The sequence below is a fragment of the Procambarus clarkii genome, chromosome 15 (assembly GCF_040958095.1).
Source record: "Procambarus clarkii isolate CNS0578487 chromosome 15, FALCON_Pclarkii_2.0, whole genome shotgun sequence".
Taxonomy (NCBI): Eukaryota; Metazoa; Arthropoda; class Malacostraca; order Decapoda; family Cambaridae; genus Procambarus; species Procambarus clarkii.
In genome coordinates, this window is record NC_091164.1 from 34,122,932 (window position 1) to 34,147,062 (window position 24,131).

Below are 24,131 nucleotides of genomic sequence, written 5' to 3' on the forward strand. Positions count from 1 at the left end.
TGGCGGCTGGTGGTGGGTGGTGGCGGGTGGCGGCTGGTGGTGGGTGGTGGCGGGTGGCGGCCGGATGGTGGGTGGTGGCGGGTGGCGGCTGGTGGTGGGTGGCGGCTGGTGGTGGGTGGTGGCGAGTGGCGGGTGGCGGCTGGTGGTGGGTGGTGGGTGGCGGCTGGTGGCGGGTGGCGGCTTGTGGTGGGTGGCGGGTGGCGGCTGGTGGTGGGTGGCAGCTGGTGGTGGGTGGTGGCGGGTGGCGGCCGGATGGTGGGTGGTGGCGGGTGGCGGCTGGTGGTGGGTGGCGGCGGGTGGTGGGTGGCGGCGGGTGGTGGGTGGTGGCGGGTGGTGGGTGGTGGCGGGTGACGGCTGGTGGCGGGTGGCGACTGGTGGTGGGTGGCGGCTGGTGGTGGGTGGCGGCTGGTGGTGGGTGGCGGGTGGCGGCTGGTGGCGGCTGGTGGTGGGTGGCGGCTGGTGGTGGGTGGTGGCGGGTGGCGGCTGGTGGTGGGTGGTGGCAGGTGGCGGCTGGTGGTGGGTGGCGGCTGGTGGTGGGTGGTGGCGGGTGGCGGCTGGTGGTGGGTGGTGGCGGGTGGTGGGTGGTGGTGGGTGGCGGCTGGTGGTGGGTGGCGGGTGGCGGCTGGTGGTGGGTGGCGGGTGGTGGCGGGTGGCGGCGGGTGGCGGCCAGCTGGGACACACCCTTCACCACTGAAGGTCTGAGCAGAACTAACCATGTGTCTCTCTCACCACCAGAACAGTGTTGCCAGCTCGCGCTCTCAAAATGTTTCCTTCAAAGATTGTATATTATCTTTGAACAACAAGTTTGGTTATCAAGGAAATAATGCATATATTATTGTCACATTAATACTGTGCAATATCTTATTACATTCCTGCTAAATAATTATAATTTGAAACAGGACAAAAAATCCAACATATATATAAAAACCAACATTAGAGATCACGAGGCCTAGGCCTCGCCTGTGACCACACATCCTGCCTCCCTGGCCTGCTATACCCTCTCACACCTCACACTCTTAACTCTCTCATAATCACACTCACTCTCTTACTCTGTCACTCTTACTCTGTCACTCTTACTCTCTGTCACTCTTACTCTGTCACTCTTACTCACTGTCACTCTGTCACTCTTACTCTCTGTCACTCTTACTCTCTGTCACTCTTACTCTCTGTCACTCTTACTCTCTGTCACTCTTACTCTCTGTCACTCTTACTCTGTCACTCTTACTCTCTGTCACTCTTACTCTCTGTCACTCTTACTCTGTCACTCTTACTCTCTGTCACTCTTACTCTCTGTCACTCTTACTCTCTGTCACTCTTACTCTGCCATTCTTACTCACTCTCAGTCACCCTTACCCATTCATACTCACTCTCTCACTCTTACTCTCATACTCTTACTCTCAATTACTCTTACTCTCAATCACTCTTACTCCCAATCACTCCTACTCCCAATCACTCCTACTCTCAATCACTCCTACTCTCATTCTTACTCTTACTCTTACTCCCAATCACTCTTACTCTCAATCACTCTTATTCTCATTCTTACTCTTACTCTCACTCTTACTCTTACTCCCAATCACTCTTACTCCCAATCACTCTTACTCTCAATCACTCTTACTCTCAATCACTCTTACTCTCAATCACTCTTATTCTCATTCTTACTCCTACTCCCAATCACTCTTACTCCCAATCACTCTTACTCTCAATTACTCTTACTCCCAATCACTCTTACTCTCAATCACTCTTACTCTCACTCACTCTTACTCTCAATCACTCTTACTCTCAATCACTCTTACTCTCAATCACTCTTACTCTCATTCTTACTCTTACTCACTCCTACTCTCAATCACTCTTATTCTCATTCTTACTCCTACTCCCAATCACTCTTACTCCCAATCACTCTTACTCTCAATCACTCTTACTCCCAATCACTCTTACTCTCAATCACTCTTATTCTCATTCTTACTCCTACTCCCAATCACTCTTACTCCCAATCACTCTTACTCTCAATCACTCTTACTCCCAATCACTCTTACTCTCAATCACTCTTACTCCCAATCACTCTTACTCTCAATCACTCTTACTCTCATTCTTACTCTTACTCACTCCTACTCTCAATCACTCTTATTCTCATTCTTACTCCTACTCCCAATCACTCTTACTCCCAATCACTCTTACTCTCAATCACTCTTACTCCCAATCACTCTTACTCTCAATCACTCTTACTCTCAATCACTTTTACTCTCAATCACTCTTACTCTCAATCACTCTTACTCTCACTAACTCAATCACTCTTACTCTCACTCTAACTCTCAATCACTCTTACGCACTATTACTCACTCTTTCTCTGTCATCCTTACTCACTCTCATACTCACTCTTACTCTGTCACTCTTACTCTCTGTCACTCTTACTCTCTGTCACTCTTACTCTCTGTCACTCTTACTCTCTGTCACTCTTACTCTCTGTCACTCTTACTCTCTGTCACTCTTACTCTCTGTCACTCTTACTCTCTATCACTCTTACTCTGTCATTCTTACTCTGTCACTCTTACTCACTCTCAGTCACCCTTACCCATTCATACTCACTCTCTCACTCTTACTCTCATACTCTTACTCTCAATTACTCTTACTCTCAATCACTCTTACTCCCAATCACTCCTACTCCCAATCACTCCTACTCTCAATCACTCCTACTCTCATTCTTACTCTTACTCTCACTCTTACTCTTACTCCCAATCACTCTTACTTCCAATCACTCTTACTCTCAATCACTCTTACTCTCAATCACTCTTACTCAATCACTCTTACTCTCATTCTTACTCTTACTCACTCTTACTCTCAATCACTCTTATTCTCATTCTTACTCCTACTCTCACTCTAACTCCTACTCCCAATCACTCTTACTCCCAATCACTCTTACTCTCAATCACTCTTACTCCCAATCACTCTTACTCTCAATCACTCTTACTCTCAATCACTCTTACTCTCAATCACTCTTACTCTCACTAACTCTCAATCACTCTTACTCTCACTCTAACTCTCAATCACTCTTACTCTCATACTCACCCTTACTCTCAATCACTTTACTCTCACTCTTACTCATTCTGTCACCCTTACTCTCACTCTTACTCACTCTGTCACTCTTACTCACTCTCAGTCACTCTTACTTATACTCACTCTTACTCACACTTACACACTCTCTGGCACTCTCACTCACCTTCAGTCACTCTTTCTCACTCTTACCCACTCTCGCTCACTCTTACTCACTCTAGTTAATAAGAACACACCAATATAAGACAACAAAACGTTTTCAGATTCTTTCTCACCACTTTCCAGCAACTTTTATAATTTATATAAATTATCTTAGGGAATAATACATAAATTATATATTTAAACATGATATTAGTGTTTAGTGGAATGCATAAGGAGTCAAATTGTGTTAAAAAGAGCGATTTTTAGAAAATTTGGAAAACTACTTTTTTCTGTTCATATTATAACTAAATGGATTTTAAAGGTTTCACTCAGCCAATATATATCATTCACAATTTATTAATGAATTTTACAAAAAACACCATAAATTTTATATTTAAACATGTAAAAACTATTTGTTTTACATTTGGAAGAAAATAATTGTAGAAAAACAATTTATAATTAAACCTTTGTGTTTGGATTTTTTGAGTAAAAGTTTCTCAAAGGCTCTCCTGCACCATTCTCAATGCAAATCATTCCCACACCTATGGGAAGAGATAGGCGAACGTTGTGTGGATGATTTGTGTTTGCTGGGCTCACACTCTTAACTCTCTCATAATCACTCTCACTCTCTTACTCTGTCACTCTTACTCTCTGTCACTCTTACTCTCTGTCACTCTTACTCTCTGTCACTCTTACTCTCTGTCACTCTTACTCTGTCACTCTTACTCTGTCACTCTTACTCTCTGTCACTCTTACTCTCTGTCACTCTTACTCTCTGTCACTCTTACTCTCTGTCACTCTTACTCTCTGTCACTCTTACTCTCTGTCACTCTTACTCTGTCACTCTTACTCTGTCACTCTTACTCTGTCACTCTTACTCTGTCACTCTTACTCTCTGTCACTCTTACTCTCTGTCACTCTTACTCTCTGTCACTCTTACTCTGTCACTCTTACTCTGTCACTCTTACTCTGTCACTCTTACTCTCTGTCACTCTTACTCTCTGTCACTCTTACTCTCTGTCACTCTTACTCTCTGTCACTCTTACTCTGTCACTCTTACTCTCTGTCACTCTTACTCTCTGTCACTCTTACTCTGTCACTCTTACTCTGTCACTCTTACTCTCTGTCACTCTTACTCTCTGTCACTCTTACTCTCTGTCACTCTTACTCTCTGTCACTCTTACTCTGTCACTCTTACTCTCTGTCACTCTTACTCTCTGTCACTCTTACTCTCTGTCACTCTTACTCTCTGTCACTCTTACTCTCTGTCACTCTTACTCTGTCACTCTTACTCACTGTCACTCTTACTCTGTCACTCTTACTCTCTGTCACTCTTACTCTCTGTCACTCTTACTCTCTGTCACTCTTACTCTCTGTCACTCTTACTCTCTGTCACTCTTACTCTGTCACTCTTACTCTCTGTCACTCTTACTCTCGGTCACTCTTACTCTGTCACTCTTACTCTCTGTCACTCTTACTCTCTGTCACTCTTACTCTCTGTCACTCTTACTCTCTGTCACTCTTACTCTCTGTCACTCTTACTCTCTGTCACTCTTACTCTGTCACTCTTACTCTCTGTCACTCTTACTCTCTATCACTCTTACTCTCTATCACTCTTACTCTGTCACTCTTACTCACTCTCAGTCACCCTTACCCATTCATACTCACTCTCTCACTCTTACTCTCATACTCTTACTCTCAATTACTCTTGCTCTCAATCACTCATACTCCCAATCACTCCTACTCCCAATCACTCCTACTCTCAATCACTCCTACTCTCATTCTTACTCTTACTCTTACTCCCAATCACTCTTACTCTCAATCACTCTTATTCTCATTCTTACTCTTACTCTCACTCTTACTCTTACTCCCAATCACTCTTACTCCCAATCACTCTTACTCTCAATCACTCTTACTCTCAATCACTCTTACTCTCATTCTTACTCTTACTCACTCTTACTCTCAATCACTCTTATTCTCATTCTTACTCCTACTCTCACTCTAACTCCTACTCCCAATCACTCTTACTCCCAATCACTCTTACTCTCAATCACTCTTACTCCCAATCACTCTTACTCTCAATCACTCTTACTCTCAATCACTCTTACTCTCAATCACTCTTACTCTCACTAACTCTCAATCACTCTTACTCTCACTCTCACTCTCAATCACTCTTACTCTCATACTCACCCTTACTCTCAATCACTTTACTCTCACTCATTCTGTCACCCTTACTCTCACTCTTACTCACTCTGTCACTCTTACTCACTCTCAGTCACTCTTACTTATACTCACTCTTACTCACACTTACACACTCTCTGGCACTCTCACTCACCTTCAGTCACTCTTACTCACTCTTACCCACTCTCGCTCACTCTTACTCACTCTAGTTAATAAGAACACGCCAATATAAGACAACAAAACGTTTTCAGATTCTTTCTCACCACTTTCCAGCAACTTTTATAATTTATATAAATTATCTTAGGGAATAATACATAAATTATATATTTAAACATGATATTAGTGTTTAGTGGAATGCATAAGGAGTCAAATTGTGTTAAAAAGAGCGATTTTTTAGAAAATTTGGAAAACTACTTTTTTCTGTTCATATTATAACTAAATGGATTTTAAAGGTTTCACTCAGCCAATATATATCATTCACAATTTATTAATGAATTTTACAAAAAAACACCATAAATTTTATATTTAAACATGCAAAAACTATTTGTTTTACATTTGGAAGAAAATAATTGTAGAAAAACAATTTATAATTAAACCTTTGTGTTTGGATTTTTTGAGTAAAAGTTTCTCAAAGGCTCTCCTGCACCATTCTCAATGCAAATCATTCCCACACCTATGGGAAGAGATAGGTGAACGTTGTGTAGATGATTTGTGTTTGCTGGGCAACGCCCTGCCAGTAGAGGGGGGGGGGGCTGAAGCTACAGGTCCAGCACCAACTCCCTGCCAGTAGAGGGGGGGGGGGATGAAGCTACAGGTCCAGCACCAACCCCCTGCCAGTAGAGGGGGCTTGTGCTGCAGGTCCTGTACCCCCCCTGCCAGTATAGGGGGGGCTGGAGCTACAGGTCCAGCACCAACCCCTTGCCAGTAGAGGGGGGGGTGGGGGGCTGGAGATACAGGTCCAGCACCAACCCCCCCTGCCAGTAGAGGGGGGGCTGGTGTTGCAGGTTCAGCACCAACCACCCTGCCAGTAGAGGGGGGGGCTGGAGCTACAGGTCCAGCACCAACCCCCTGCCAGTAGAGGGGGGATTGAGCTACAGGTCCAGCACCAACCCCCTGCCAGTAGAGGGGGCTGGTGCTGCAGGTCCTGTACCCCCCCCCCCCCCGCTTGCCAGTATAGGGGGGGCTGGAGCTACAGGTCCAGCACCAACCCCTGCCAGTAGATGGGGGCTGGAGCTACAAGTCCAGGACCAACCCCTTGCCAGTAGAGGGGGGGCTGGAGCTACAGGTCCAGCACCAACCCCCTGGCAGGAGAGAAGGGCTGGAGCTACAGGTCCAGCACCAACCCCCTGCCAGTAGAGGGGGCTGGTGCTGCAGGTCCTGCACCCCCCCTGCCAGTAGAGGGGGTCTGGAGCTACAGGTCCAGCACCAACCCCTTGCCAGTGAAGGGGGGGCTGGAGCTACAGGTCCAGCACCAACCCCTTGCCAGAAGAGGGGGCTGTAGCTACAGGTCCAGCACCAACCCCTTGCGAGTGAAGGGGGGGGGGGCTGGAGCTTCAGGTCTAGCACCAACTCCTTGCCAGAAGACGGGGTCTGGAGCTACAAGTCCAGGACCAACCCCCTGCCAGTAGAGGGGGGCTGGAGCTTCAGGTCCAGCACCAACTTCCTGCCAGTAGAGTGCGGCTGGAGCTACAAGTCCAGCATCAACCCCCCTGCCAGTAAATGGGGGCTGGAAATACAAATTCAGCACCTACCCCATGCCAGTATAGAGGGTGCTGGAGCTACTGGTCCAGCACCAACGCCCTGCCAGTAGATGGGGGAGGGCTGGAGCTACAGGTCCAACACAAACCCCCCTGCCAGTAGAGAGGGGCTGGAGCTACAGGACCAGCATCAACCACCTGCCAGTAGAGTTGGGCTGGAGCTACAGGTTCAGCACCAACCCCCTGCCAGTAGAGGGGAGCTGGAGCTAGAGGTTTAGCACCAACCCCTACCAGTAAAAGGGGGGCTGGAGCTACAGGTCCAGCACCAACCCCTGGCCAGTAGAGGAATGCTGAAGCTACAGGTCCAGCACCAACCCCCTGCCAGTAGAGTGGGACTGGAGCTACAAGTCCAGCATCAACCCCCCTGCCAGTAAATGGGGGCTGGTGCTGCAGGTCCAGCACCAACCCTCTTGCAAATAGAAGGGGGATTGGCCTACAGATCCAACTCCAAACCCCTGCCAGTAGAGAAAGGCTGGAGCTACAGGTCCAGCACTAACCTCCCTGGCAGAAGAGGGGGGGGGGGCTGGAGCTAGAGGTCTTGCACCAACCCCCTCCCCCCCCCACCAGTAGAGTGGGGCTGGAGCTACAAGTCCAACACCAACCCTTCTGCCAGTAGAGGGGGGCTGGAGCTACAAGTCCAGCACCAACCCCCTGCCAGTAGAGGGGCTGGAGCTACAAGTCCAGCGCCAATCCCCTGCCAGTAGAGGGGCTGGAGCTACAAGTCCAGCACCAACCCCCTGCCAGTAGAGTGGGGCTGGAGCTACAGGTCCAGCACCAACCCCTTGCCAGTACAGTGGGGCTGGAGCTACAAGTCCAGCATCAACCCCCCTGCCACTAAATGGGGGCTGGAACTACAAGTTTTTTTTTTTTTTTTTTGAGATGTATACAAGAGTTGTTACATTCTTGTACAGCCACTAGTACGGGTAGCGTTTCGGGCAGGTCCCTGGAATACGATCCACTGCCGCGAAGAATCGTTTTTTCATCCAAGTACACATTTTACTGATGCGTTAAACAGAGGCTACAGTTAAGGAATTGCGCCCAGTAAATCCTCCCCAGCCAGGATACGAACCCATGACATAGCGCTCGCGGAACGCCAGGCGAGTGTCTTACCACTACACCACGGAGACTGTTAACACCAAGTTCAACACCAACCCCATGTCAATAGAGGGGGGCTGGAGCTACAGGTCCAGCACCAACACCCTGCCAGTAGAGTGGGGCTGGAGCTATAAGTCCAGCATCAACCCCTCTGCCAGTAAATGGGGGCTGGAGCTACAGGTCCAGCACCTACCCCATGCCAGTAGAGGGGGGCTGGAGCTACAGGTCCAGCACCAACGCCCTGCCAGTAGAGGGGGGGGGGCTGGAGCTACAGGTCCAACACAAACCCCCCTGCCAGTAGAGAGGGGCTGGAGCTACAGGTCCAGCATCAACCACCTGCCAGTAGAGTGGGGCTGGAGCTACAGGTTCAGCACCAACCCCCCTGCCAGTAGAGTGGGGCTGGAGCTACAGATCCAGCACCAACCCCCAGCCAGTAGAGGGGGGGCTGGGCCTACAGATCCAACACCAACCCCCTGCCAGTAGAAGGGGGATGGAGCAACAGGTCCAGCACCAACCCCCTGCCAGTAGAGGGGAGCTGGAGCTAGAGGTCTAGCACCAACCCCCTGACAGTAGAGAGGGCTGGTGCTGCAGGTCCAGCACGAACCTCCCCTGCCAGTAGAGTGGGGCTGGAGATGCAGATCCAGCACCAACCACCCTTCCAGTAGAGGGGGGCTGGAGCTGCAAGTTTAGCACCTACCCCCATGCCAGTACAGGGGGGGGGGGGCTGGAGCTACAAGTCCAGCACCAACCCCCTGCCAGTAGAGGAGCTGGAGCTACAAGTCCAGCGCCAATCCCCTGTCAGTAGAGGGGCTGGAGCTACAAGTCCAGCACCAACCCCCTGCCAGTAGAGTGGGGCTGGAGCTACAGGTCCAGCACCAACCTCCTGCCAGTAGAGTGGGGCTGGAGCTACAAGCCCAGCATCAACCCCCCTGCCAGTAAATGGGGGCTGGAACTACAAGATTTTTTTTTTTTTTTTTAGATATATACAAGAGTTGTTACATTCCTGTACAGCCACTAGTACGCGTAGCGTTTCGGGCAGGTCCCTGGAATACGATCCACTGCCGCGAAGAATCGTTTTTTCATCCAAGTACACATTTTACTGTTGCGTTAAACAGAGGCTACAGTTTAGGAATTGCGCCCAGTAAATTCTCCCCGGCCAGGATACGAACCCATAACGTGGCGCTCGCGGAACGCCAGGCGAGTGTATTACCACTACACCACGGAGACTGTTAACACCAAGTTCAGCACCTACCCCATGCCAGTAGAGGGGGGCTGGAGCTACAGGTCCAGCACCAACGCCCTGCCAGTAGAGGGGGGGGGGGCTGGAGCTACAGGTCCAACACAAACCCCCCTGCCAGTAGAAAGGGGCTGGAGCTACAGGTCCAGCATCAACCACCTGCCAGTAGAGTGGGGCTGGAGCTACAGGTTCAGCACCAACCCCCCTGCCAGTAGAGTGGGGATGGAGCTACAGATCCAGCACCAAACCCCTGCTAGTAGGTGGGGGGGAAGGGGGTGGCTGGAGCTACAGGTCCAGCACCAACTCCCTGCCAGTAGAAGGGGGCTGGAGCAACAGGTCCAGCACCAACCCCCAGCCAGTAGACCGGTGTTGGAGCAACAGGTCCATCCCCATCCCCCTGCCAGTAGAAGGGGGGCTGGAGCTATAGGTTCAGCGCCAACCCCTTGCCAGTAGTGGGGGGCTGAAACTAAAGGTCCACCACCTACCCCCTGCCAGTAGAGGTGGGACTGGAGCCACAGGTCCAGCACCAACCCCTGCCAGTAAAGGGGGGCTGGAGCTACAGGTCCTGCACCAACCCTGCCAGTAGAGGGGGGCTGGAGCTACAGGTCGAGCACCAACCCCTTGCCAGTAGAGGTGGGGGGGGGGATGGAGCTACAGGTCCAGCACCAACCCCCTTCCAGGAGAGGGGGGGCTCGAGCTACAGGTCCAGCACCAACCCCCTGCCAGTAGAGGGGGGCTAGAGCTACAGGTCTAGCACCAACCCCCTGCCAGTAGAGGGGGCTGGTGCTGCAGGTCCTGCACCCCCCCCCCCCCTGCGACTAGAGGGGGTCTGGAGCTAGAGGTCTAGCACCAACCCCTGCCAGTAAAAGGGGGGGCTGAAGCTACAGATCCCTCACAAACCCCCCTGTCAGTAGAGGGATTGGTGGAGCTACAGGTCCAGCAACAACCCCTGGCAGTAGTGGGGGGCTGAAACTACAGGTCCAGCACCTACCCCCTGTCAGTAGAGGGAGGGCTGGAGCTACAGGTCCAGCAGCAACCCCTGCCAGTAGAAGGGGGCTGGAGCTACAGGTCCAGCACCAAACCCCTGCTGGTAGGCGGGGAAGGGGGGGGTTGGCTTTAGCTACAGGTCCAGCACCAACCCCCCTGCCAGTAGAGGGGGGGGGCTAGAGCTACAGGTCCAGCACCAACACCCTGCCAATAGAGAAGGGCTTGAGCTACAGGTCCAGCATCAACCCCTTCCAATAGAGAAGGGCTGGAGCTACAGGTCCAGCACCTACCCAATGCCAGTAGAGGGGGCTGGTTTTGCAGGTCCTGCACCCCTCCCCCCCCTTCCAGTAGACTTCCAGTAGAGTGGGGCTGGAGCTACAGGTCCAGCACCAACCTCTGCCAATGGAGAAAGGCTGGAGCTACAGGTCCAGCACCTACCCAATGCCAGTAGAGAATGGGCTGAAGCTACAAGTCCAGCACCAACCCCCTGCCAGTAAATGGGGGCTGGAGCTGCAGGTCCAGCACCAACCCCCCTGCCAGTAGAGGGGGGGCTGGTGCTGCAGGTCCAGCACCAACCCCCCTGCCAGTAGAGGGGGGGGGCTGGAGTTACAATTCCAGCACCAACACCCTGCCCCTAGAGTGGGGTTGGAGCTTCAGGTCCAGCACCAACCCCCCTACCATTAGAGGGGGGCTAGAGCTTCAGGTTCAGCACCAACCCCTGCCAGTAGAGGGGGGCCTGGAACTACAGGTAGAGGACCAACCCCTGCCAGTAGAGGGAGGCTGGAGCTACAGGTCCAGCACCAATCCCTTGCCAGTGGAGGGGGGCTGGAGCTACAGGTCCAGCACCAACCCTCTGCCAGTAGAGGGGGGCTGGAGCTACAGGTCCAGCACCAACCCCCCCCCTGCCAGTAGAGCAGGTTTGGAGGAACAGGTCCATCCTCAACCCCCCTGCCAGTAGAAGGGGGGCTGGAGCTACAGGTTCAGCACCAACCCTTTGCCATTAGAGGGGGGCTGAAACTACAGGTCCAGCACTTACCCCCTGCCAGTAGAATGGGGCTAGAGCTACAGGTCCAGCACCAAACCCCTGCTTGTAGGCGGAGGGGGGGGGGGCTGGTGCTGCAGGTCCAGCACCAACCCCCCTGCAAATAGAAGGGGGCTTGGCCTACAGATCCAACTCCAAACCCCTGCCAGTAGAGAAAGGCTGGAGCTACAGGTCCAGCACTAACCTCCCTGGCTGTAGAGGGGGAAAGGGGGGGGGGCTGGAACTACAGGTCCAGAACCAACCCCCTGCCAGTAGAGGGGGGGCAAGAGCTACAGGTCCAGCACCTACCCCCTGCCAGTAGAGTGGGGCTTGAGCTACAAGTCCAGCATCAACCCCCCTGCCAGTAAATGGGGGCTGAAGCTGCAAGTTCAGCATCAACCCCCATGCCAGTAGAGGGGGGCTGGTGCTGCAAGTCCAGTAGAAAGGGGGCTGGAATTGCAATTCCAGCACCAACACCCTGCCACTAGAGTGGGGCTGGAGCTTCAGGTCCAGCACCAACCCCCCTGCCAGTAGAGGGGGGCTAGAGCTTCAGGTTCAGCACCAACCCCTGCCAGTAGAGGGGGGCTGGAGCTACAGGTCCAGCACCATCCCTCTGCCAGTAGAGGGGGGCTGGAGCTACAGGTCCAGCACCAACCCCCTGCTTGTAGGCGGGGGGGGGCTGGAGCAACAGGTCCAGCACCAACCCCTTGCCAGAAGAGGGGGGCTGGAGCTACAGGTCCAGCACCAACCCCCTACCAGTAGACGGGGGCTGGAGCTACAGGTCCAGCACCAACCTCCTGCCAGTAAATGGGGGCTGGAGCTACAGGTCCAGAACCAACCCCATGCCATTAGAGTGGGGATGGAGCTACAGATCCAGCACCAGCCCCCAGCCAGTAGAGGGGGCTGGTGCTGCAGGTCCAGCACGAACCTCCCCTGCCAGTAGAGTGGGGCTGGAGATACAGATCCAGCACCAACCCCCCTGCCAGTAGAGGGGGGCTGGAACTTCAGATTCAACACCAACCCCATGCCAGTAGAAGGGGGCTGGAGCTACAGGTCCAGCACCAACCCCCTGGCAGTAGAGGGGGCTGGTGCTGCAGGTCCAGCACGAACCTCCCCTGCCAGTAGAGTGGGGCTGGAGATACAGATCCAGCACCAACCCCCCTGCCAGTAGAGGGGGGCTGGAACTTCAGGTCCAGCACCAACCCCTGCCAGTAGAGGGGGGCTGGAGCTACAGGTCCAGCACCAACCCCTGCCAGTAGAGGGGGGCTGGAGCTACAGGTCCAGCACCAACCTCCTTGCCAGTAGAGGGGGGGGGCTGGAACTTCAGGTCCAGCACCAACCCCTACCAGTAGAGAGGGAATGGAGCTACAGGTTCAGCACCAACCCCCCTGCCATGTAGAAGGGGGCTGGAGCTACAGGTCCAGCACTAAACCCTGCTAGAAGGCGGGGGGGGGGGGGTGGCTGGAGCTACAGGTCCAGCATCAACTCCCTGTCAGTAGAAGGGGGCTGGAGCAACAGGTCCAGCACCAACCCCCCTGCCAATAGAGGGGGAGGCTGGAGCTACAGGTCCAGCACCAACCCCCTGCCAGTAGACCGGTGTTGGAGCAACAGGTCCATCCCCAACCCCCTGGCAGTAGAACATCCCCAACCCCCTGCCAGTAGAAGGGGGGCTGGAACTACAGGTCCAGCACCTCCCCCCTGCCAGTAGAGGAGGGGCTGGAGCTACAGGTCCAGCACCAACCCCTGCCAGTAGAGGTGGGGCTGGAGCTACTGGTCCAGCACCAACCCCCTGCCATTAGAGGGGGGTTGGAGCTACAGGTCCAGCACCAACGCCCTGCCAGTAGAGGGGGGAGGGCTGAAGCTACAGGTCCAGCACCAACTCCCTGCCAGTAGAGGGGGGGGGGAATGAAGCTACAGGTCCAGCACCAACCCCCTGCCAGTAGAGGGGGCTTGTGCTGCAGGTCCTGTACCCCCCCTGCCAGTATAGGGGGGGGCTGGAGCTACAGGTCCAGCACCAACCCCTTGCCAGTAGAAAGGGGGTGGGGGGCTGGAGATACAGGTCCAGCACCAACCCCCCCTGCCAGTAGAGGGGGGGCTGGTGTTGCAGGTTCAGCACCAACCACCCTGCCAGTAGAGGGGGGGGGCTGGAGCTACAGGTCCAGCACCAACCCCCTGCCAGTAGAGGGGGGATGGAGCTACAGGTCCAGCACCAACCCCCTGCCAGTAGAGGGGGCTGGTGCTGCAGGTCCTGTACCCCCCCCTGCCAGTATAGGGGGGGCTGGAGCTACAGGTCCACCACCAACCCCCTGCCAGTAGAGGGGGCTGGTGCTGCAGGTCCTGTACCCCCCCCCCGCTTGCTAGTATAGAGGGGGCTGGAGCTACAGGTCCAGCACCAACCCCTTGCCAGTGAAGGGGGGGGGGCTGGAGCTTCAGGTCCAGCACCAACCCCTGCCAGTAGATGGGGGCTGGAGCTACAAGTCCAGGACCAACCCCTTGCCAGTAGAGGGGGGGCTGGAGCTACAGGTCCAGCACCAACCCCCTGGCAGGAGAGAAAGGCTGGAGCTACAGGTCCAGCACCAACCCCCTGCCAGTAGAGGGGGCTGGTGCTGCAGGTCCTGCACCCCCCCTGCCAGTAGAGGGGGTCTGGAGCTACAGGTCCAGCACCAACCCCTTGCCAGTGAAGGGGGGGCTGGAGCTACAGGTCCAGCACCAACCCCTTGCCAGAAGAGGGGGCTGTAGCTACAGGTCCAGCACCAACCCTTGCGAGTGAAGGGGGGGGGGCTGGAGCTTCAGGTCTAGCACCAACTCCTTGCCAGAAGACGGGGTCTGGAGCTACAAGTCCAGGACCAACCCCCTGCCAGTAGAGGGGGGCTGGAGCTTCAGGTCCAGCACCAACTTCCTGCCAGTAGAGTGGGGCTGAAACTACAGGTCCAGCACCTACCCTCTGCCAGTAGAGTGCGGCTGGAGCTACAAGTCCAGCATCAACCCCCCTGCCAGTAAATGGGGGCTGGAAATACAAATTCAGCACCTACCCCATGCCAGTATAGGGGGGGCTGGAGCTACTGGTCCAGCACCAACGCCCTGCCAGTAGATGGGGGAGGGCTGGAGCTACAGGTCCAACACAAACCCCCCTGCCAGTAGAGAGGGGCTGGAGCTACAGGACCAGCATCAACCACCTGCCAGTAGAGTGGGGCTGGAGCTACAGGTTCAGCACCAACCCCCTGCCAGTAGAGTGGGGCTGGAGCTACAGGTTCAGCACCAACGCCCTGCCAGTAAAAGGGGGGCTGGAGCTACAGGTCCAGCACCAACCCACCTGTCAGTAGAGGGAGGGTTGGAGCTACAGGCCCAGCAACAAGCCCTGCCAGTAGTGGGGGGCTGAGACTACAGGTCCAGCACCTACCCCCTGTCAGTAGAGGGAGGGCTGGAGCTACAGGTCCAGCAGCAACCCCTGCCAGTAGAAGGGGGCTGGAGCTACAGGTCCAGCACCAAACCCCTGCTAGTAGGCGAAGGTGGGGGGGGGGGGGGTTGGCTGGAGCTACAGGTCCAGCACCAACTCCCTGCCAGTAGAGGGGGGCTGGTGCTGCTATTCCAGCACCAACCCCCCTGCCAGTAGAGGGGGGTGACTGGAGCTACAGGTCCAGAACCAACCCCCTGCCAGTAGAGGGGGGCTGGAGCTACAGGTCCAGCACCAACCCCTGGCAGTAGAGAAGGGCTGGAGCTTCAGGTCCAGCACCAACTTCCTGCCAGTAGAGGGGGGTTGGAGCTACAGGTCCAGGACCAACCCCTTCCAGTAGAGGGGGGGGGGGCTGGAGCTACAGTTCCAGCACCAAACCCCCTACCAGTAGAGGGGGGCTGGAGCAACAGGTCCAGCACCAACCTCTGCCAGTAGAGGGAAGCTGGAGCAACAGGTCCAGCACCAACCCCTTGCTAGAAGAGGGGGGCTGGAGCTACAGGTCCAGCACCAACCCCTGCCAGTAGAGGGGGGGCTGGAGCTACAGGTCCAGCTCCAACCCCTGCCAGTATAGGGGGGGCTGGAGCTACAGGTCCAGCACCAACCCCTGGCAGTAGAGAAGGGCTGGAGCTTCAGGTCCAGCACCTACCCAATGCCAGTAGAGGGGGGCTGGAGCTACAGGTCCAGCACCAACCCCATGCCAGTAGAGTGGGGATGGAGCTACAGATCCAGCACCAGCTCCCAGCCAGTAGAGGGGGGCTGGGCATTCAGATTCAACACCAACCCCCTGCCAGTAGAAGGGGGATGGAGCTACAGGTCCAGCACCAACCCCCTGACAGTAGAGGGGGCTGGTGCTGCAGGTCCAGCACGAACCTCCCCTGCCAGTAGAGTGGGGCTGGAGATACAGATCCAGCACCAACCCCCCTGCCAGTAGAGGGGGGCTGGAACTTCAGGTCCAGCACCAACCCCTGCCAGTAGAGGGGGGCTGGAGCTACAGGTCCAGCACCAACCCCTGCCAGTAGAGGGGGGGCTGGAGCTACAGGTCCAGCACCAACCTCCTTGCCAGTAGAGGGGGGGGGGGCTGGAACTTCAGGTCCAGCACCAACCCCTACCAGTAGAGGGGGAATGGAGCTACAGGTTCAGCACCAACCCCCCTGCCACGTAGAAGGGGGCTGGAGCTACAGGTCCAGCACCAAACCCCTGCTAGTAGGCGGGTGGGGGGGTGACTGGAGCTACAGGTCCAGCACCAACTCCCTGCCAGTAGAAGGGGGCTGGAGCAACAGGTCCAGCACCAACCCCCCTGCCAATAGAGGGGGAGGCTGGAGCTACAGGTCCAGCACCAACCCCCTGCCAGTAGACCGGTGTTGGACCAACAGGTCCATCCCCAACCCCCTGCCAGTAGAAGGGGGGCTGGAACTACAGGTCCAGCACCTACCCCCTGTCAGTAGAGTGGGGCTGGTGCTACAGGTCCAGCACCAACCCCTGCCAGTAGAGGTGGGCCTGGAGCTACTGGTCCAGCACCAACCCCCTGCCATTAGAGGGGGGCTGGAGCTACAGGTCCAGCACCAACGCCCTGCCAGTAGAGGGGGGAGGGCTGAAGCTACAGGTCCAGCACCAACTCCCTGCCAGTAGAGGGGGGGATGAAGCTACAGGTCCAGCACCAACCCCCTGCCAGTAGAGGGGGCTGGTGCTGCAGGTCCAGTACCCCCCCCCCTGCCAGTATAGGGGGGGCTGGAGCTACAGGTCCAGCACCAACCCCTTGCCAGTAGAGGGGGGGTGGGGGGCTGGAGATACAGGTCCAGCACCAACCCCCCCTGCCAGTAGAGGGGGGCTGGTGTTGCAGGTTCAGCACCAACCACCCTGCCAGTAGAGGGGGGGGGGCTGGAGCTACAGGTCCAGCACCAACCCCCTGCCAGTAGAGGCGGGATGGAGCTACAGGTCCAGCACCAACCCCCTGCCAGTAGAGGGGGCTGGTGCTGCAGGTCCTGTACCCCCCCCCCTTGCCAGTATAGGGGGGGCTGGAGCTACAGGTCCAGCACCAACCCCCTGCCAGTAGAGGGGGCTGGTGCTGCAGGTCCTGTATCCCCCCCTTGCCAGTATAGGGGGGGCTGGAGCTACAGGTCCAGCACCAACCCCTTGCCAGTGAAGGGGGGGGCTGGAGCTTCAGGTCCAGCACCAACCCCTGCCAGTAGATGGGGGCTGGAGCTACAAGTCCAGGACCAACCCCTTGCCAGTAGAGGGGGGGCTGGAGCTACAGGTCCAGCACCAACCCCCTGGCAGGAGAGAAGGGCTGGAGCTACAGGTCCAGCACCAACCCCCTGCCAGTAGAGGGGGCTAGTGCTGCAGGTCCTGCACCCCCCCTGCCAGTAGAGGGGGTCTGGAGCTACAGGTCCAGCACCAACCCCTTGCCAGTGAAGGGGGGGCTGGAGCTTCAGGTCTAGCACCAACTCCTTGCCAGAAGACGGGGGCTGGAGCTACAAGTCCAGGACCAACCCCCTGCCAGTAGAGTGGGGCTGAAACTACAGGTCCAGCACCTACCCTCTGCCAGTAGAGTGCGGCTGGAGCTACAAGTCCAGCATCAACCCCCCTGCCAGTAAATGGGGGCTGGAAATACAAATTCAGCACCTACCCCATGCCAGTATAGGGGGGGCTGGAGCTACTGGTCCAGCACCAACGCCCTGCCAGTAGATGGGGGAGGGCTGGAGCTACAGGTCCAACACAAACCCCCCTGCCAGTAGAGAGGGGCTGGAGCTACAGGACCAGCATCAACCTCCTGCCAGTAGAGTGGGGCTGGAGCTACAGGTCCAACACAAACCCCCCTGCCAGTAGAGAGGGGCTGGAGCTACAGGACCAGCATCAACCTCCTGCCAGTAGAGTGGGGCTGGAGCTACAGGTTCAGCACCAACCCCCTGCCAGTAGAGGGGAGCTGGAGCTAGAGGTTTAGCACCAACCCCTGCCAGTAAAAGGGGGGCTGGAGCTACAGGTTCAGCACCAACCCCCCTGTCAGTAGAGGGAGGGTTGGAGCTACAGGCCCAGCAACAACCCCTGCCAGTAGTGGGGGGCTGAGACTACAGGTCCAGCAGCAACCCCTGCCAGTAGAAGGGGGCTGGAGCTACAGGTCCAGCACCAAACCCCTGCTAGTAGGCGGGGGGGGGGGGTTGGCTGGAGCTACAGGTCCAGCACCAACTCCCTGCCAGTAGAGGGGGGCTGGTGCTGCTATTCCAGCACCAACCCCCCTGCCAGTAGAGGGGGGTGGCTGGAGCTATAGGTCCAGAACCAACCCCCTGCCAGTAGAGGGGGGCTGGAGCTACAGGTCCAGCACCAACCCCTGGCAGTAGAGAAGGGCTGGAGCTTCAGGTCCAGCACCAACTCCTGCCAGTAGAGGGGGGCTGGAGCTACAGGTCCAGCACCTACCCAATGCCAGTAGAGGGGGGCTGAAACTAAAGTCCAACAGAAACCCCCCCCCCCCTGCCAATAGATGGGGGCTGGAACTTCAGGTCCAGCACCAACTTCCTGCCAGCAGAGATGGGCTGGAGCTTCAGGTCCAGCACCAACCCCTGCCAGTAGAGGGGGGCTGGAGCTACAGGTCCAGGACCAACCCCTGCTAGTAGAGGGAGGCTGGAGATTCAGGTCCAGCTCCAACCCCTTGCCAGTGGAGGGGGGCTGGAGCTACAGGTCCAGTACTAACTCCCTGCCAGTAGAGGGGGGCTGGAGCTACAGGTCCAGCACCAACCCTCTGCCATTAGAGGGGGGCTGAAACTACAGGTCCAGCACCTACCCCCTGCCAGTAGAGGGGGGGGGCTGGAGCTACAGATCCAGCACCAACCCCCTGCCAGTAGAGGGGGGCTAGAGCTTCAGGTCCAGCACCAACCCCTGCCAGTAGAGGGAGGCTGGAGCTACAGGTCCAGCACCAACCTCTGCCAGTAGAGGGAAGCTGGAGCTACAGGTCCAGCACCAACCCCTTGCCAGAAGAGGGGGGCTGGAGCTACAGGTCCAGCACCAACCCCTGCCAGTAGAGGGAAGCTGGAGCTACAGGTCCAGCTCCAACCCCTGCCAGTGTAGGGGGGGCTGGAGCTACAGGTCCAGCACCAACCCCTGGCAGTAGAGAAGGGCTGGAGCTTCAGGTCCAGCACCAACTCCTGCCAGTAGAGGGGGGGCTGGAGCTACAGGTTCAGCACCTACCCAATGCCAGTAGAGGGGGGCTGGAGTTACAGGTCCAGCACCAACTTTCTGCCAGTAGAGATGGGCTGGAGCTTCAGGTCCAGCACCGGCCCCCTGCTAGTAGAAGGGGGGCTGGAGCTACAAGTTCAGGACCAGCCCCCTGCCAGTAGAGGGGGGCTGGAGCTACAAGTTCTGGACCAACCCCCTGCCAGTAGAGTGGGGCTGGAGCTACAAGTCCAACAGAACCCCCTGCCACTAGATTGGGGCTGGAGCTGCAAGTTCAGCACCAACCCCCTGCCAGTACAAGGGGGGGGGGCTATAGCTACACGTCTAGCACGAACTCCCTGCCAGTAGAGGGAGGCTGGAGCTACAGGTCCAGCACCAACCCCCTGCCAGTAGAGGGGGGGCTGGAGCTACAGGTCCAGAACCAACCCCCTGCCAGTATGGTGGGGCTGGAGCTACAGGTCCAGCACTAACCCCCATGCCAGTAAAGGGGGCTGGAGCTACAGGTCCAGCACCAACCCCCTGCCAGTAGAGGGATGCTTGAGCTACAGGTCCAGCAAAATGGGGCTGGCACTGACCACAGGTGATAATGGGGCTGACACTGACCACAGGTGATAATGGGGCTGACACTGACCTCAGGTGATAATGGGGCTGACACTGACCACAGGTTATAATGGGGCTGACACTGCCCACTGGCGATAATGGGGCCGACACTGCCCACAGGTGAAAATGGGGCTGACATTGACCACAGGTGATAATGCGGCTGACACTGTCCACAGGTGATAATGGGGCTGACACTGACCACAGGTGATAATGGGGCTGACACTGACCACAGGTGACATTGGGGCTGACACTGACGACTGGTGATAATGGGGCTGACACTGTCCACAGGTGATAATGGGGCTGACACTGACCACAGGTGATAATGGGGCTGACAGTGACCACAGGTGATAATGGGACTGACACTGACCACAGGTCATAATGGGGCTGACACCGACCACAGGTGATAATGGGGCTGACAATGACCACAGGTCATAATGGGGCTGACACTGACCACAGGTGATAATGGGGCTGACACTGACCACAGGTGATAATGGGGCTGACACTGAATACTGGTGATAATGGGGCTGACACTGACCATAGGTGATAATGGGGCTGACACTGACCACAGGTGATAATGGGGCTGACACTGACCACAGGTGATAATGGGGCTGACACTGACCACTGGTGATAATGGGGCTGACACTGTCCACAGGTGATAATGGGGCTGACACTGACCGCAGGTGATAATGGGGCTGACACTGACCACTGGTGATAATGGGGCTGACACTGACCACAGGTGATAATGGGGCTGACACTGACCACAGGTGATAATGGGGCTGACACTGACCACAGGTGATAATGGAGCTGACACTGACCACAGGTGATAATGGGGCTGACAATGTCCACAGGTAATAATGGGGCTGACACTCACAACAGGTGATAATGGGGTTGACACTCACAACAGGTGATAATGGGGTTGACACTGACCACAGGTGATAATGGGGCTGACACTGTCCTCAGGTGATAATGGGGCTGACACTGACCACAGGTGATAATGGGGCTGACACTGTCCACAGGTGATAATGGGGCTGACACTGACTACAGGTGATAATGGGGCTGACACTGACCACAGGTGATAATGGGACTGACACTGACCACAGGTGATAATGGGGCTGACACTGACCACAGGTGATAATGGGGCTGACACTGACCACAGGTGATAATGGGGCTGACACTGTCCACAGGTTGAGGACCTCCGCAGGATGAGGGAGCCCGTCAAGAGGCTGGTGGAGGCTGGCCGGGTGTTGGCCGTCCATGAAGACCAAGATGGCCGCTGCTCCGCCAGGATAACTCTACAAGACGGACAGCTGTTCCTCCACTCACTCCTGCGTCAGCCCACGCCCGCCGACGCTCACACCCTCCAGGTTACTTTATTACACCCACTAGTCTTACTGACATTACTGATTTACTGAGTTATCTAATATGACTGTACAACTAATATGATAACATTTTGTTGTACAGTTATCAGTATGATTTATTTCATTTTCTGCAGGAGAGTGAGGTTGTGGGCATGCTGGAGCCCTCCTGCACCCTGGCGTTCCTTGACCTCGGGTGGGCGGGGTCAACAAGAGGGCGGGTCACCATCCGGCTGACCCCTGACACTCCGCTGGCCAGACAGTTTGTGTTGTTGTGTACGGGCCAGCGGGGCCACACCTACCGCAACACTAAACTGTTTGGGGTGGTGGACAAGGGTCAGCCGGGGGAACGTGTGAGGGGCGGAGACTACGAGAGTAATGATGGTGAGGGAGGAGCTTCACTGCTGCCTCACCTCCAGGAGCAGTACCGGGAGTCAGACCGGGCAGGAGCTGTGTGCTCCAGGTATGGGCCGGGGGGTCCCAAGAGTGCCCAGTTCGCCATCATCACCAGGGACCACCAGGATGGTCACCAGTGGGCACGTTGCATCGGTGATGTGGTGAGCGGCCTGGATGTGGTGAGGGCAGCAGTCAACCACAGTGACATTACGGAGGTGACTGTGGTGGACTGTGGTGTTGTGCTGCCACTCTAGTTCACTGTACCACCACCATCACTACTGTGGTGTTGTGCTGCCACTCTAGTTCACTATACCATCACTACTGTGGTGTTGTGCTGCCACTCTAGTTCACTGTACCTCCACCATCACTACTGTGGTGTTGTGCTGCCACTCTAGTTCACTGTACCACCACCATCACTATTGTGGTGTTGTGCTGCCACTCTAGTTCACTGTACCACCACCATCACTATTGTGGTGTTGGGCTGCCACTCTGGTTAACTGTACCATCACCATCACTACTGTGGTGTTGTGCTGCCACTCTAGTTCACTGTACTATCACCATCACTACTGTGGTGTTGTGCTGCCACTCTAGTTCACTGTACCATCACCATCACTACTGTGGTGTTGTGCTGCCACTCTAGTTCACTGTACCTCCACCATCACTACTGTGGTGTTGTGCTGCCACTCTAGTTCACTGTACCATCACCATCACTACTGTGGTGTTGTGCTGCCACTCTAGTTCACTGTACCATCACCATCACTACTGTGGTGTTGTGCTGCCACTCTAGTTCACTGTACCACCACCATCACTACTGTGGTGTTGTGCTGCCACTCTAGTTCACTATACCATCACTATTGTGGTGTTGTGCTGCCACTCTAGTTCACTGTACCTCCACCATCACTACTGTGGTGTTGTGCTGCCACTCTAGTTCACTGTACCACCACCATCACTATTGTGGTGTTGTGCTGCCACTCTAGTTCACTGTACCACCACCATCACTATTGTGGTGTTGGGCTGCCACTCTGGTTAACTGTACCATCACCATCACTACTGTGGTGTTGTGCTGCCACTCTAGTTCACTGTACCATCACCATCACTACTGTGGTGTTGTGCTGCCACTCTAGTTCACTGTACCATCACCATCACTACTGTGGTGTTGTGCTGCCACTCTAGTTCACTGTACCTCCACCATCACTACTGTGGTGTTGTGCTGCCACTCTAGTTCACTGTACCATCACCATCACTACTGTGGTGTTGTGCTGCCACTCTAGTTCACTGTACCATCACCATCACTACTGTGGTGTTGTGCTGCCACTCTAGTTCACTGTACCATCACCATCACTACTGTGGTGTTGTGTTGCCACTCTTCCCTCACTATCACTGATATATCACTATCACCTCACTATCTCTGCTATATCACCATCACCTCACTATCACTGCTATATGTCACCATCATGCTATATGTCACCATCATAGCATCACCATCATGCTATATGTCACTAGCATTGCCATATCACCATCACCTCACTATCACTGTTATATCAATATCACCTCACTATCACTGTTATATCAATATCACCTCACTATCACTATATCACCGTCATGTCACTATCACTGCTATATCACCTCACTATCACTGCTATATCACCATCACCATCACTGTAATATCACACTACCACTGCTAAATCATTATCATCTCACTATCACTGCTATTTCACCACCACCTTACTATCACTGCTATATCACCATCACCTCACTATCACTATGTCACCATCATGTCACTATCACTGCTATATCACCATCACTTCACTGTCATTGCTATATCACCAACACCTCACTATCACTGATATATCACCATTACCTCAATATATCTATTATATCACCATCACCTCATTATCACTATATCACCACCATGTCACTATCACTGCTATATCACCTCACTATCACTGCTATATCACCATCACTTCACTGTCATTGCTATTTCACCATCACCTCACTATCACTGCTATATAACCATTGCCTCACTATCACTCGGGTTCCACACATAGGGTCAGACACTGACCAATTTGAGTAACAAAACTTAGCTGTGGATAAGTTGCCGTGTATATATTTTACACCAAATATGACAATGTAATATATATTACTTCATTATCCATAGTGTTACTGGTCCATGATGTGTTGTGACATTACCATACTGGACCATGGTGTGTTGTGATACTACCATACTGGACCATGGTGTGTTGTGATACTACCATACTGGACCATGGTGTGTTGTGATACTACCATACTGGACCATGGTGTGTTGTGATATTACCATACTGGTCCATGGTGTGTTGTGATACTACCATACTGGACCATGGTGTGTTGTGATACTACCATACTGGACCATGGTGTGTTGTGATATTACCATACTGGACCATGGTGTGTTGTGATACTACCATACTGGACCATGGTGTGTTGTGATACTACCATACTGGACCATGGTGTGTTGTGATACTACCATACTGGACCATGGTGTGTTGTGATACTACCATACTGGACCATGGTGTGTTGTGACATTACCATACTGGTCCATGGTGTGTTGTGACATTACCATACTGGACCATGGTGTGTTGTGATACTACCATACTGGACCATGGTGTGTTGTGATATTACCATACTGGACCATGGTGTGTTGTGATACTACCATACTGGT

At 54.8% G+C, this 24,131-nt stretch overlaps 1 protein-coding gene across 1 annotated transcript in view; it reads left to right on the top strand.

Moving 5' to 3' along the window:
- LOC138364925 (peptidyl-prolyl cis-trans isomerase-like) overlaps positions 1-23,750 on the top strand; it is a 39,774-nt gene extending 16,024 nt beyond the window's left edge. The window contains exons 3-4 of the mRNA XM_069325008.1: positions 20,870-21,049; positions 21,178-23,750. Coding sequence (XP_069181109.1) covers positions 20,870-21,049; positions 21,178-21,690 — 693 coding nt within the window. The 3' untranslated portion in view covers positions 21,691-23,750. The remainder of the gene's footprint in view (positions 1-20,869; positions 21,050-21,177) is intronic.
- The last annotated feature ends 381 nt before the right edge of the window (positions 23,751-24,131 follow it).